Source organism: Xyrauchen texanus, chromosome 41, assembly GCF_025860055.1.
Source record: "Xyrauchen texanus isolate HMW12.3.18 chromosome 41, RBS_HiC_50CHRs, whole genome shotgun sequence".
Classification (NCBI taxonomy): Eukaryota; Metazoa; Chordata; class Actinopteri; order Cypriniformes; family Catostomidae; genus Xyrauchen; species Xyrauchen texanus.
This window is the reverse complement of record NC_068316.1, coordinates 10947340-10963358: the sequence shown is the minus strand read 5'-3', so window position 1 is coordinate 10963358 and position 16019 is coordinate 10947340. Positions and strand designations below refer to the sequence as shown.

The following is a 16019-nucleotide window of genomic DNA, read 5'->3' as shown; positions in this document are numbered from 1 at the left end:
GTTTCTAATGCGGAGAGGAAGGGAGGGGAGAAGCCTTTACAAATACACATACATTTCAATATCGCTACTGAATATATTTCTATTTTTTTCTGCAAAGGGATGATTTGTGCATTTATGGTGTGGATAAAGCCGTCTTTTTTATTGGTTCAACACGTCTAAAACGAAAGGAAAACGGCAGGATAAACGCTAAAAAGAAGAGAAGCGGCCTATTTGTGTTCCTTATATCCTGGAGGAGCAGTTCACACTGTCGGCCTGTGTAGGCTAATTCACATCAAACGGACGTTAAACTGGCGGGTTCTTTGTTACACGCGACCCGCAGTTACATTGTAAGCTTGCATGGTGAATCACTGGCGCACTAACTCTACTTGTTTAGCGCACATTGGAAGACCTGGTACACACAAAAAGCGGACTGTTTTCTTTTTTTTTTTGCAGCGGCAGCGCCATGAAGAGCGGCGGACAATAACAGAGACTGTGCTTGTGTCCCGTCCTGCGCATATGCGCGACTAAAATAATAAATAATCACCTGGAATAGCATTGCAAGTAAGGACTGCTCTAATACAGGATACGAATAATCTGTGCTCTCTGTTTGAATTTGGTGGTTATTTTGAGGCCCGGTGGGGTGAAGAGCGCCACCAGCGTGTTGTTGTTGTTGAATTTTAAATCGAAACTATAACACCGATTTTAATGGAGTATTGCTGAGGGTATTTTGCAAATGCTTCTGTAAATGTTTTTTGAATCGGATCAACGTGGATGCTCTTTTATCCGATTGTGATGATGATTTGGGCGTATTTAGTGCCGTGGAAGAGGGGCAAACGCTAAGATGGAGTGGTTTTAATGAATGCTCCTGGATAAAGACACATTTTGCGTGCTCGTGCAACGTTAGTTGAATATCTGATGAAATTTCCGCATGCATAAAGCATTCCCTGCATTTCGCACTCGACGGAATCGCAAGCCCGGATGCATCAGCATTGATGAATCGCGGGCTGTTGGCGGGATTGAAGCCTTGTACCGTCACTCCTTTTCATTTTTTTCCTCCCCGGAGTGGATCTGTCTAGCGCGACACTGCTGAGATGAACCCGGTGAATGCGACCACTCTCTACGTGTCAGCTTGTCGGTCGGTGCTGCAGTGCGATCCCCGGGACCCCCAGGCATTGGCGGAAATCTATAAGCTCTTGCCTTTTTTCAGACAGTCTCTAGCCTGCCTTGTGTGTGGTGAGAGTCATTTTTATTCTTCTTGTTCATTGCATGCTTGCATGATCGCGTCTGCTTGATAAATGCATGCTTATAGATGCTCGTGATCTCCCAAAGCTCCACCGACCATGACACACCCCCATAGAGTCCACACATTCCTGACCCACAATGACAATAGCAGCAATAATGTATATTTTTTTAATAATGCTTTTGAATTGTTATCAATACTGAATCCAAACAAAAATGGCACATTTCGCATATTTTAATAAAATAGTAATCGAATTATTTTATATTAATCAAGGCACGTTTATGTGATATATGTGCATGTGTTTATTAAGAGGCTGCGTTTGTATTTGGGTCCCCTGCTAACCATATGCCGAGCATGTAATGTGATCTACAACATGCAATATCACATGACTATGTGGGTCTTGAATGTTACAGAACCCTCGATGATCAAATAAGCACGGTATACAATGTTGTTTATTTAAACGAATATTCCCGGTTCAGTACAAACATAACGTTGATATTAAAATAATTTCGATTTGTCCCTCGTTTAACAAAAGCAAAAATCTGGGTTACAGAGAGGTACATACAATGGAAGTGAATGGCGCCGATCTGTAAGCATTAAAATATTCACTGTTTCAAAAATTATTGCCTCAAGACATCAACAATATGCGTGTAAACATGAATTTAGTGTGATCAAATCACTTACTAAATTTTTCTTTGTTAAAATGTATCCAATATTACAACTTTGTTGCCATGGCGATGTAATGCTGCAACCCAAAAATGACTTTTTAAAACACTTTACAGCCCAAATAATACACAAGATTTAATTGAAGAATTCTTATAACTTCCTAAAGTACTTTTATAAAAAAACATAATAAGCTTCACATTTCTACCTTTTAAACCCTCCAGAAATTGGCCCCATTGATTTCCATTGTAAGTGCCTCACTGCTTTTTTATTTATTTTTAAGAAAAGGAGGGTACAAGTCGAACTTTTTTTTTTTTTTTTTTTTTTTTTTGCTGTAATCAACATTATGCCATAAATGCTGTTGATTGTGCTCAACCCAGAATATTCCATTAATCTTGCTTTTGGATCTGCAAAGCTGATTTTCAGTTTTGAATGGTAATTTTAAAGCTACACCCTGTAGGAGCTCCCAATTTATTAAGGCTGTTGATAAATAGCTCCATCTAGCAATATATGGAAGAATTTGCATGTTGATGTGTTTTTAAATGAGCTGTAATGTTTTCATGGTCTGAAATTGTTTGATTTCTTCATTTAGGAAATTTGCTTCAAGATCCAATAGCTCCAACCAACTCATCATGCCAGCACTATGTCTGTAAATCTTGTAAAGGCAAAAAGATGATGATGAAACCATCGTGCAGCTGGTGTAAAGACTATGAGCAGTTTGAAGAGAATAAGCAGCTGTGCATCTTGGTCGACTGCTACAGAAAGCTCTGCGAGTACATCACAGAATCTCCTCTCGGCCAGAACATTTCAAATGCAGTGGGAGTGGCCCCAGACATACTGGCTCTGTTGCATGAGGGCCTCTCATTGGACAGTAGGCAGGGGGAGGAGTCACTCTCTCTGACTTTGACAAACCAGTCTCCTACACCCTCGATGTCAGAAACACTCCCTGATGAGGGCCAATCCCCTTCGACTGAGATCAAGGAACAGGACCTCAGTCCTCTAGGGGTAAATGGTCTCCAAGATTGTAGTTGTTTGACCAATGTGGAGGAATTAACCGCCAGCTTGCCTTCACTAGAGACAAATGTTTCAGACACGGGCGAGAGTGGAGGTGAGGTGGTGAAAGAAGAGAGTTTCACAAATGAGTTCCCCATATGTGAAGCCGTAGTGGCTGCTGGCGAGGAGCTTTGTACTACTACCGTGGACATTTGTGGGTTTGGAGAGGATATTAAGCATGATGGCGGCACTCTCCTCTTGAGTGTAGAAGAGGTACTCAGGACTCTAGAACCAGACCATGTGCCCCAGGATGAATGTCCTGCTATCTTACAGTCAACCCTCGAACCTTCGGGAAACTTGAATGGACCATTTGGTTGTTCAACCACATCTGTAGACCTAATTCGGCAGCTTTCCTCACTCCCACACGATTCGCAAGAAGTTCTCATGCCCCAGCACCCAACGTCCCAGAAAACTCCACAACCTTCGGGAATATCCTGTTCTGCGTTGACGCCAAGATTGCCTCGGTCCAATCGGAAGCGCTCTCGGTCTGAGAGTGACAGTGAAAAGATTCAACCCCTACCCATTTCCACCTTCATCCGGGGCCCTACGTTGGGCATCTCAGCTCCTGTTTCTATCAAGTGTGAACCTGAATCCCCAGTTCAGGCTATACCCCACATGGCGGCAGTGCCCAATGGTGGGGGCCTTTCTAAAGTGGGTAAGACATTAGTGGTGCCTGCTAAAAATTTCAAAAAGACTCTTGACCACCATGGACCCAAAAAGGCCTATACAAAGTCCAAACAGGCAACTCCCAAATCGAAAGAGAAGATGAAAGAACGGATTATGAGTACCACCCTTATTCCAGGGAGCCCCACGAAAGTGGTTTATAAAAAGGCGCAAGAGAAAAAGGGCTGTAAGTGCGGCAGAGCGACTCAAAACCCAAGTGTTCTTACTTGCCGTGGACAACGATGCCCTTGTTACTCCAACCGCAAAGCTTGTCTGGACTGCATATGCAGGGGCTGCCAAAACTCCTACATGGCCAATGGTGAGAAGAAACTGGAGGCCTTTGCAGTGCCAGAGAAAGCCCTTGAGCAGACAAGACTCACTTTGGGCATTAACGTCACCAGCATCGCAGTGCGTAATGCCGCTGGTAGTGGGGCGGCTGGGATGCTTAATGTCTCCACAGCTGCTGGCTCACCTGTGGCCTCCTTCTTGGCTACTGGACCACACGAAGACAAAGGATTTGATGAACCATTAGACATGAGGTTTGACTAAGCACAGGAAAATTCTCCTTTACCATCATCGTCCACCTCCTGTATTCCAAACCGACTTGTATCTCAGTGTGGTGGCACTTTACCGAGGGGCTGATGCCAGCAGAGTCCGTGATAAGGCAGCTACTGTGATTCTGTTCCAGTTCACATTATCAATTGAACTAATTGCCGAAGCTTGTGCCTTTAAATAATTTGTACTACTACTTTGGGTTTTCTTGCACACCATTATGAGTTCAGATGAGAGATGAGGCAGGTTACTGTTTTCATTTGGGAAAGGTTTTCCTATTTTAAGTTGTAGTACAAGTGATCTTTAATGCATGATCTTTGGCAAGATATACCTGACCTCATTGTTGTGGGTCACGCTATGTGCATATGTAGAAGATTTTCAGTTTGTAGGTTAGGGGATGTGACCTGATAAAAATTAAATGGTACCCTACAGCATCAGTAGAGACTGGGTGTATTTATAAACATTTTTTGTACACAAACTTATGAAATTCAATAAAAAGTACATTATATGATATATTTTGTAAGTTACATTAACAACATTTGAAGTATTTATTGGGTATCACTTAACATGGATTATGGTCCACCCAGGGCATCAATGGATACCCTTTCTACAGATGCAAGTCACAAATGCAGTATGTATGGTTTCCTGTCTAAATTTTGTTGTCCTGATTGTGTTTGTTTTTTGCTGTCTCAAACTGTTATTATTTTTTCCCTTGGGGCATTTGAATACCTGTAATATAAATGTAACATATTTCCACAAAAAAGAAAAATCCTAACATGACTTGTGTGTCTTTCATTTCACAAATTCCTTTTTAATTAATATACTCTAAATGACCTGATTGCATATCACAGACTATTACTTCTGATTGAGATTGTATGAATCATATTAACATGTTTAGACAGGTGGTTTGCATGATAATGCTTGAATGCACATCAAGATCACAGAAAGATTAGAAACACCAAACACCGCTCTATACAGATGTAGTGCTGTTTAACAATGGGTGCTGCAAAAAATTACAACAGTGTGTTACAATCAGAGCAAGGCAATGAAACAAATGCTGTCCATATGTTAGTGCATAACTTGATAATGCAACTATTCCATGAGTGTACAGGTGACCACATGTGCAATGTTTATGCTGAGGTGACATTCAGATGTAACATGAAGGTGGGTATAGCCTGGAAAGCAGGTATTGTTAAATGGGAGTTGGCAGAACGTTTCTTAGTAGTGTTACTTCACAATATGCCATGCAATAAAAATGCAAGTTTCAGCTAGACAGCATAATTTTAGAATAGAATCCTTTATTTTGGGCACACATTATACACACAGTTCTTTTGCATATATACAATGAAATTTATTAGTTTTTACGTATCCCAGCTAAGCTGGGGTCAGAGTGCAGGGTCAGCCATGGCACAGCGCCCCTGAAGCAGATAGGGTTAAGGGCCTTGCTCAAGGGCCCAACAGTGGCATCTTGGTGGTGCTGGGGCTTGAACCCCCAACCTTCTGGTCAGTAACCCAGAGCCTTAACCACAGAGCCACCACTACCCCTTAGAAGGGCTGTCACAGTAGTGCATGATTAGTTTTATAGATGCACTTTTAATAGGCAAATAATTCATATTCCATCTCAGGAACTATTATTGCTTAGGTAAGCAATGTTCATTGTGCCACTTGTTTGTTAATGTCTTAAACTGTAGCATCTTTGTCTACAGTAGTCTATATATGAAACAATACACTGTATAATACACCTAAAGCATCAGAGAAAAATAACAATATATGATATGATATTTTTAATGCTTATGTTTCACACACACAAAAAAAAAAAAAAAAAACTTGATAGTTAACTGGAATCAGGTGTCCTTAAAAGTCTGAACTAAGTAATCGAACAAATCTATGGTGTGCAGCCAGTAATGCGTTTGATTTTAGCCCAGTATTTGTATTGACGAATATCTACCACAAGGGGGCAACAGACAAATGGCATTTGATGCGTGTAAAAGCGTGACGGTGGAGTGAACTTTCTAAATGACGTACAGAAAACACGGACCACGGACCAATCAGCTGTGAGCTTGAGTAGACTTCAGCAAGGAAAAATAACATGTTTTCTTCTTTATTTTCAACGGAAATCCACTGGTATAAATACTAATTTATTTATTATATAATTATTATTGTAATATCACTGTAGCAAAAGCTGCGTATACATGTGGATGGACACAATAATTATTTATAATAATTAATTAGACCAGTGATAAGAAACATCACGTGCTGGCTTTAATGGAGCAGTCAGACTGAAAATCAGACTGAATTTAAATATGTAACAAACGTATTTATATGTACATTTATGGCAAAAACATTCAAACGTATAATATTTGGTCAGTATTTCAGGATGATAAAGTGGCTACGGAGCATCTGTTTACTGTCCGCGCGACGCAACGCATCGGACGCTTCGAGTGTAGACAGCTGCATTGCTTTTGAGGTGTTTTAAAACTTGACCGAAAATTGAGCGTAGTTCAAATGAAAAACAGACTTAAAATGATAATGTTGTAGTTCCAACAGATGGTAACAAACATTTGGAATATATTAAGAGTATTGTAAACAGTCTCCATTCAATTTTACTCAATGGTGATAAGGTACCTTTAATAATACACAACCTCTTCTCAAAAATATAGGTGTCATTTGAGATTTTCCTGCACTTATATCCTTTAAAAATGTACAACCACCTGCAATTATACCAAAAGAAACAGTCCTAAATTGAAATATAAAGCTTGCACATAATAACATAATGTACAGTGTTTAAAGGTATAGTTTACCCTTATGCAGTCTCAAACTCGAATGACTTTCCGAGGATATACACTGGGGGACAAAGTTTGGAATAATGTACAGATTTTGCTCTTATGGAAATGTGTAGTCAGGACATTAATAACAAGAAAATTACTAATACAATTAAAAATAATAATAATAACAATATTGTTTACATAGGCTATATGAATTAAATCTACTTTTATTATGTAAAATTAATATATTTTATTACTATAAACAAGGTTTGAACATCATCTGTAACAAGATAAAATAAAATGCATGACTTTTTAACACTTTTTTGTACAAATTTCAAGGCTGTTTATTGGATCAATACAGGTAAACATCATATTATGCTATTGTACTATGCATCACTTTACAGAGAGCTTATGTCTTACTAGATAAGTCTTGCCTTAAGAACAGGTGGTGCAATCAAATTAAGCACTGACTTAGTTACAAACTAACTAGTAGTTACTAAGCCCTGAACTTTACGTCTCAACTTAAGTGAGACCTTACGGAAAGCTGGTGCAACGCTACCCTGATTACAATGTATATAGTCTGGACATTAATAACATGAAAAATGACTATTACAATTTGAAAAAAATATGTTCAGATCTTTTTTAATTAGTTCAAAGAGTTCTCATCAAAAAAAATCCTCCATGTGCAGCAATGACAGATCCTTGCCATTCTAGCTCTCAGTTTGTCCAGATACTCAGGTGACATTTCACCACACACTTCCTGTAGCACTTGCCATATTAGATATGGCTGTCTTGTCGGGCACTTCTCATGCACCTTACAGTCTAGCTGATCCCACAAAAGCTCAACGGGGTTAAGTTCAGGCCAGTCCATCACCATCAGTACTCCTGAGGACTGCTTCATCCCCTAATAGTTTTTGCATTACTTAGAAGGATGCTTAGGATCGTTATCCTACTGCATTAAGAAATTGGCCCCTATTCATTTCTGACCTCAAAAGATGGCATAGTGTTGGAGAATGGAATGATATACTTCCTTGTTTAGGGTTCCTTGCACTCTGTATAAATCTCCAACTTTTCCAGCTTCAAAGCACTATCATACCATTACATTTCCTCCAACATGCTTGACTGATGGTGTTAAGCATTCCTCCAACATCTTTTCGTTCACCCTTAGTCTCACATACATTGTCCTGTTTGAGACAAAAACTTCAAACTTCGATTAATCGGTCCATAACACTCTTTCCTATGATCTGTTGTCTAATGTCTGTTTCTTTGCTCACTCTAACCTTTTCTTTTAGTTTTTCTGTTTCAATAGTGGCTTTTTCTTTGCAATTCTTCCCATAAGGCCTGCACCACTGAGTCTTCTCTTTACTGTTGTACATGAAACTGGAGTTGAGCGGGTAGAATTCAATGAAGCTGTCAGCTCATAACATGTGAGGCGTCTATTTGTCAAACTAGAGACTCTGATGTACTTATCCTTTTGTTTAGTTGTACATCTGGCCTTCCACATCTATTTCTGTCCTTGTTAGAGCCAACTGTCCTTTGACTTTGAAGACTGTTGTGTACACCTTTGTATGAAATCTTCATATTTTTTTTTTTTTTTTTTTTGGCAATTTCAAGCATTGTATAGCCTTCATTCCTCAAAACAATGATTGACTGATGAGTTTCTAGAGAAAGCTGTTTTTTTTTTTGCCATTGTTGACCTAATATTGACCTCAAGACATGCTAGTCTATTGCATACTGTGGCAACTAAAAAAACAACAAAAAAAAACAAGACAATGTTAAGCTTCATTTATTGAGCCAAATAGCTTTCAGCTGTGTTTGATATAATGGCAAGTGATTTTCTAGCACCAAATTATACATTTAGCATGAATACTCAAGGATAAGGTGTTGGAGTGATGGCTGCTGGAAATGGGGCCTGTCTAGATTTGATAAAAAATCGTGAATAGTGATGGTGCTGTTTTTTACATCAGTAATGTCCTGATTGTATTTTGTGATCAGTTGAATGCTACTTTGTTTAATTTAAGTACCAATTTCCTTACGAAACAGCAAAATCTGTACATTATTCCAAACCTTTGGCCCCTATATCTGTATGTCTGCTTATCCATACAATGCAAGTCAATGGGGACAAACAGTTTTAAGCTCCAAAAAGGACATAAACAGCATTAAAAAACTTGTGTGGTTTAATCCATGTCTTCTAAATCCATACGATCGTGTGCAGGACTCTGCGCATGAGTGAAGCGCAAGGAAGTGTGACTGAACTTCTCTGATGATCACCAAGGAGACTGCAGATGTCAAGATTTATAGTGAAAAAGAAGATACAGTTTGTTCTTTTCTGCTTCAGTCATATGGATTACCTTTATGCTGAATTTATGACATTTTTGGAGCTTAAAACTGTTTATAAAATATTTGTTTGTGTTCCGCTAAAGATAGAAAATCATACAAGTTTGAGATAAATTATTAGAAAATTATCATTTTGCGGTGAACTATCCTTTTAAATTAAGAATTAAACACACACTAAACAATACAAAATATCCATAAGTGGAGAACCGAATTCAGTGTGTAGTAATACCCACAAGTACAGTTAAGAGTTTTAGATTTACCAAATTAAATACTACAACTCTTATTAATAAACTAGTTTGACATTCCTGTACTAAATGATGAAGATTTTGTGCAATTCAGACAGCAGAATGGTGTAAAGACTTTATTTAGTGTGGTCTCAGGTGTAGCATTTGTATGTCTGTACATTCGTCAGTATGTGTTTGGCATTGGTAAATGTATATACAAAAACAATTATGTACAAGACGATTTACCATTTTAAAGCTAACGTCACAGTGATTTTCACATTTAGGTTATCTTCAGTAAAAGATTCATGCTGACCAAAATGACAGGAGTGCTGGTGAACATTCGCAATGAATTATGTAGTAAAAATAACACACATACTGTACTCACACATCCAGACACAAAGTAATAGTGCCGATACTGACAATCACAATACCACAAGTATACAATCAAGAAATGATTTATAAAATACAGTCATTAAATCACAAAACTGTGTAAGTTTGGGCCATTCTTAAAGGTGAAGTGTTAAAATACTTTCTCCTATCCCAGCTTAATAAGTAGATTCAATATTCTACAGTATAAAAGTAGTCGTAAGAAGCATAAGAATGGCTGAATTTGTAGGTTGATTTTGCCAAAAAGTAGAACACTGTGGCTCTTTGGTTCTTTCAAAACATCGTTCTGTATGTTTGAGCGTCCCGACCAGCACGACGCAGCAACCAATTGTGTGAGTTTGTGGTGGGACTATCTGTTTGTCCAACAAATGGAAGATGGGTGGAGTGTTCAGCAGAACAAGTAATTAATTGTGCAATTCTGTTTGGTGACGCTACAAATTACACACATAACCTTTAAAGCTGAAACAATGAAAAAATCTCTTTTCCTGTATTTCAACATCCCAATATGCAGTTTGGTTCTGCTTTTTACACATATGAAGAAAATTAAATTGCTACATGAAGTCACAGGAGGAGGAAGATGGAAGCAAGCAGAAAAAGCTTAAAGCTTGTAGTAATAGTCACACCTTTCCTGCCCAAACAGACACACAAAGTGATCCACCACGTCCAAACAACTTGCATCCAAATAACCTGACAAGCCCATCGCTTTTCTTTGCCCCTGCAGGCAGATGTGATGAGTTCTTGCCTCTACTTTCACAGGGCATTCCATTCCAACGACATTTCCCCTAGAAACTGATATATTGCTGGATGAGTTTGAAAAAAAGTGCCAAATATTTGCATCTTTCAAACGTCTCATCAATCAAGGTTAAATGTTTTGGCAAAAGACAGTACATCTCAGCGATCACATCCAAATGTTTTAAGGCATTTGGCTGCCTTTCAAAGATAGCAGTGGTAAAATACCGAGCAAGCTGAGTCTTGTCGCTCATCTTGCAGAGTGGCACTCAAACAAACCGCGATGAGCGTTTTTCCAATGTGCATCACTTTTGTGCTTAGCTTACCAAGAATGCACCGAAGAAACTCGACTTCTCGTCCATGTCGACAGTGCTCACATTGCTGACCGTTACAAACACCCTGTCCCCACCTCCTAACTGAAAAAGCCCCGCTTGATAGATGGAATAAAGTCCGTATTCAGAGTCTCGGGACCAGCACGTCGTCCTAGCGTTCTTCATTAGCAGAATAGGCACTGGGTACGAGCTCACTTTTTTGTAAACGTACTGTAACATTGGTTTGCCCCGAACAGACTCGCCAGACATGCCCTCTTCTTCCTCCTTATCACTTTTATCCTCCTCGATTAGTGTGTGTCTGAAGTAAGTTTGGGAGTATATGTAGTAGAGGCCAGCCTGTGGCACCACCAATTCTCCGTCACTTAACTCAACATTCTGGAGGAAAGCCAGACCCTTTTCAGATTCCCACGATTGGATCTTCTGGCCGTAGACCTTCCTGTTCGGTAGACCTGCATTGTCAAGCCAAAGAGAAGGATTATGGGTCTTTTGACAGAAAAGCTGCATTGTTTCAGAGTTTGGCAGGGGAACGGAGGTGGATGTCAAAGACTCGGCTCAACTTACAAACATACTTTTTGTTTTAGGCAAATTGCCATAGAGATATGATGAAACTTTTGTGGTGGGACTTTAGAGGAACTTGTAAATACTCCTTTGACCTACATAAAAGCTGACAAGGTTTTATGAGCTTCTTTTCAAGGAAGCTTACATAAAAAAAAATTATTCAGTGCAAGAGTGTTGCATAGTTATGTGGTTTTCTATCTGATTTGGACTTCAGCCAATCAGTCAGCATAGATCAGAGTACTTTTATTTTACCCCTATGGAGCAGGTGAACATGGACTATGACCCATAGATAAATGCGCTTGAGTTGTTATTGAGATGTTAAAACTCTCCTTTGGTCATTATATATATCTATCTATCAGTAAGGCTGTTACAAATCAGTACATGAAAAGTTGATATTTAAGATCAAAATTTTAACTTCAGCAGGTATCAAAAAAGTTACACTTGATTTAATTGAGCTTTTCTTGTAATAAGATACATACCCCCTCCATCTTTTTCAGTCTCGGGAATATAGCTGCCTGTCACATGTGCTGCGATCTTAGGCCGAGGGGAATCGTCTTGGTCTTGAATCACCAATGAAGGAAGTACACGGGAGACTTCATCTGTAAAAATCGTAAAAATTAGCCTTAAGGGACAGTTCACCAAAACAATGTAATTTACTCACCCTCATCCAATATTCCAAACCTGCATGACTTTCTTTCTTTCTTGGAACACAAAAGGAGATGTTAGGCAGAATGATAGCTTCAGTCACCATTCACTTTCATTGCATGGAAAAAAAAGATGCAATGAAAGTGAATTGTGACTGAGGCTAACATTATAACTAATATATCCTTTTGTGTTAGTCATATGGGTTTGGAGTAAATGATAACAGATTTGTCATTTGTGGCTAAATTATGCCTTTCATGTCAAATTATTCATGACAAAATTGTGTTTGGACAATTGTATTCTAATTATAGACAGTTATAACTTTACCTTTGACAGCTGATGATATTTCTTTCTGATAATGACTGGACATTGACTGTAAAACAAAAGAGAAATAAATAAAACATTTATTAGAATAAAAATTGCATTGGGCCTACATTTCAAATCTCACAATGAGACATTCTTCTGCATTATATTGAATAAATGCTTATCCTTAATTTGTATTCATCTTAAGATTTAAAAAAAAATGAAGAAAATTCCAATATTAATTAAAAAAGGAAAAATGATCCTAGCCATAAATGGACTCATTGTCTGTCCCCTGGCCAGCTTTATGACTTAACGGCCCCCTTCGGAAGCGGATACCTTTTCAATCAGAAAGTGGAGCTGTTGCGTGACCTGCCAGCAGGGGTCGTCTTTTCCCTCCACCGCGTTTAACTCCAGACCCTTTATCGTCCTGAGGTTGGCGCGCATCAAGCACGAAACACTGCTCTTGGAGAAGGTTTCTTTCATCTGTGAATAAAACATGCAAACAGTTTAGACAAAGTATTATGTATTAAAAGTTGAGCATTATGTATTAAAAAAAAGGACGAGGTAAAAAGTGTATCTTTTATAGCTAGCGTTATGTCCCAGTTAAGTATTTTCTAACTGCATGAAATCAGAATGATTGTTTCGCATAGGCCTACATAAGATGCAAATACGAGGACGTTGCATGTGTTTTTATTTTATAAATAAATTACAATTGCTTGAAAATTTAATTATTATCTTTTGTAAATATGAATTGCAACATGAGGCCATCATGTGCATTTTTATCAAATTATAATTTGCATTATAGAATGTAAAAACGAATAGTTAATTTGCTTATCTGTTTATGTATAATCAAATTACAATCATCAAATTATAATTTGCATAACATGATAATTACTATATTCTAATTGTACACAATGTAGCACATTTGGTTCATATTATTTATTTAATCAAATAAAGAATAAATGAAGACAATTGCTTGACATATTCATTATTATCTTATGTAAAAAAAAAAAAATAAAAAAAAACATTTATCATCACCTGCATACTTTTTTGCATACTATATATATATATATATATATATATATATATACACGAGCATTCAGTTGTATTGTCATTGATTGGCCTGCCTGCGGTTGCTTAACTTGTACTTCAGGTTCCACTGAGCGACCTGTTGACATCTTTCCACTAAACAAAATTGCAAGCACATAAACCTCTGCAAGCAACTCCATTTTCTCTAACCTAGAAACTGTGCATAAAGCATTAATTCGCTCTGAAATATTGCATTTCAATGTCGCAACATGCACAACAAAGCATTCAGAAAACGTTGTAAAAAGATTATGTAGATACGTCTCGTGCATTGAGAGAGAAAAATAGCTTAATGTATACGGCCCTTACCGTCGTTAAAACGTTGCTAAAGTATATGAAAGTTACAGCCACGGCTATTGTCTGGAGGAGAATTGCAGCCAGCAATAAAAGTCCGATGTACTGCATGGTGTGTGAGCTTGTCATGCTGACCATTGCGTGTGTTACTGCAGCTCGAGACAAAAGCTGAGGCAGAATTTCTTCACTCTGTAATATGAAAAAACATGGAGGCGGGGCAGCACTATCAAGGAAATGCTGCATGAACGTTGTACTTTCCTGTAAAAGCTATGGATGTAAAGAATCTCTTTCTTTTTTCATTTCTGATAAGTGCAATCACATTTAATTATTGTGAAAGTTACCGTAAGCATAAAACTTCTCCCCATAAGATCATGCTTTGTAAAATAAATCAATTTGAGTTTTGTGGTACCACTTTACAATAAGGTTCTTTTTGTTGATATTTGTAAATCAATAAGCTATCATGAACTATCAGTGAACATCATTTTTAACATCATTTATTAATACTGGCTAATGTTAATTTATAAAAAGGAGACCGATCTCAATGTGATTTGGCAAGGGTAGACCAGGTAAACTTGGTCTGTGCTTACCGAAGTTTGAATATACCGAAATACCGATACATTGCCCCCAGTGGCTGAAACGGGAAGTGTTTTTGAATGAACCCAGAGAGAGGTACTGGAACATTCTGTAGGAATACATGCCGACTTCCCGTTTGATCATGTTGTCATGTTTGTTCATAATGCATAAACTAATGTGATCATATGCAACTTTTACTTTTAAAAATGCACTGTGAATACTGTTACCTCGAATAAAAAATAGTTGACTTAAGCGTTATATTTTGCTATTCTTACTATTTTTAATTACGTTACCGCTACTCTCTAAACACTAAAGTTGTCATTAATTTAAAAAAATCAGTGTTCCTAATTAAACAGTCCTTGAAATGTCACATTTTGGAAATAATCTCTCATATATATTAGGGCTGTCGTTTTAACACGTTAATTCAGTGCGATTAATTTGACAAAAAATAACGTGCTAAAAAAATGTACGCAATTAATCGCATGCCCAAGGACCATAATAAGGAAGATTCCTGAGAAATGCAAATGTAGTACCACCTGTTTACTCCAGAGGGCAGTAAGTGAAATATCAGCTGTATGAGCAACGTGCAGTTTATACAGTGAAGAAAACCTTCAGTAGGCAGAACAACACAAACATGCATTACGTTCTTGCGTTCAAAACACTCGAAGGAGCGCAAATGCGATCTAAAGTCAAGTCAAGTCAATTTTATTTGTATAGCGCCTTTCACAACAGCTGAAGGTGACTGTGGCAAGCAACACAAAACTCCATAAGATGTTCAATGGGAGGAAAATAACCTTGGGAGAAACCAGACTCTCTGTGAGGGCCAGTTCCCCTCTGGATAACATCATGAATATAATGCCAATATTACTTATGTATAGTTCAAGTCATGGTTTAAAATGATTAAACTAAGTGTTAAGGGTCAGTGTTGAAACCGGGAGTGGGTGGCTATTTACCTAACCCACTAGTCTTTCGCGAGAGAGACACCCAAACCTAACTACAAAGAAACATATTGAGAAACAACCCGCGGGCCCTCCGAGAGGTGGGACGAAAGATGGGCCCAACAGGACAGACCACACGGTGACGACGGCAATGAACATGGACAACGAGAACACCAAAACTCCAGTAAACGAGGAGAAGACCCTCCGAAAGTGTGCATGTGGATGGGAGAAAATGACCACGTTTAGAGGCTTACGGATCCATCAGGGGAAAGCGAAGTGTGGACAGAAAGGCCAACAGCAACCTTGCACTGCGTTAGCAGGTGAGACAAGAAGGACCAAAAGCCAGGGAAAAAACCACAGAGCCGAAGGACCTGACGTTGCTGAAGGCATGAGAGTCACAGAGGAAGGTCCCCTGGTGGAGGCTGAGCCTCCACATGAGCATGAAGGCCCAGTCCCCAACACGTTAGACAGAACAGAGCCAAATGAAGAGACCAAAGAACCAGCCAGAAGGAGCAAGCTGAAGTGGCCGAAGTCGAATGAAGCAGAGGCATGGCGTAATTTGGACTTGGACCTGATCAAGACCCTAGAGGGATCACTGCGAGGAGGGGGCGAGACTAAGCTTAACCTGATTGGAGACATAATATACCAGACCTGTAAAGACAAGTTTGGCGAAATTGTCTCCAAACAGAGGACCGCCAGGA

At 38.7% G+C, this 16019-nt stretch overlaps 2 protein-coding genes across 2 annotated transcripts; one reads left to right on the top strand and one right to left on the bottom strand.

Annotated features, from left to right (window-relative positions):
• LOC127634391 (E3 ubiquitin-protein ligase MSL2-like) lies at positions 1-4924 on the top strand. The gene is made up of 2 exons (XM_052113926.1): positions 1-1212; positions 2475-4924. The coding sequence occupies exons 1-2, from the start codon at positions 1071-1073 to the stop codon at positions 4145-4147; spliced, it is 1815 nt and encodes a 604-aa protein (XP_051969886.1). The 5' UTR covers positions 1-1070; the 3' UTR covers positions 4148-4924.
• Positions 4925-9605: 4681 nt separating this feature from the next.
• Positions 9606-13985, bottom strand: LOC127634440 (tumor necrosis factor ligand superfamily member 10-like). The gene is made up of 5 exons (XM_052114009.1): positions 13823-13985; positions 12764-12910; positions 12452-12497; positions 11962-12081; positions 9606-11373 (listed from the first exon to the last, which is right to left on the bottom strand). The coding sequence occupies exons 1-5, from the start codon at positions 13943-13945 to the stop codon at positions 10910-10912; spliced, it is 900 nt and encodes a 299-aa protein (XP_051969969.1). The 5' UTR covers positions 13946-13985; the 3' UTR covers positions 9606-10909.
• Positions 13986-16019: the final 2034 nt, after the last annotated feature.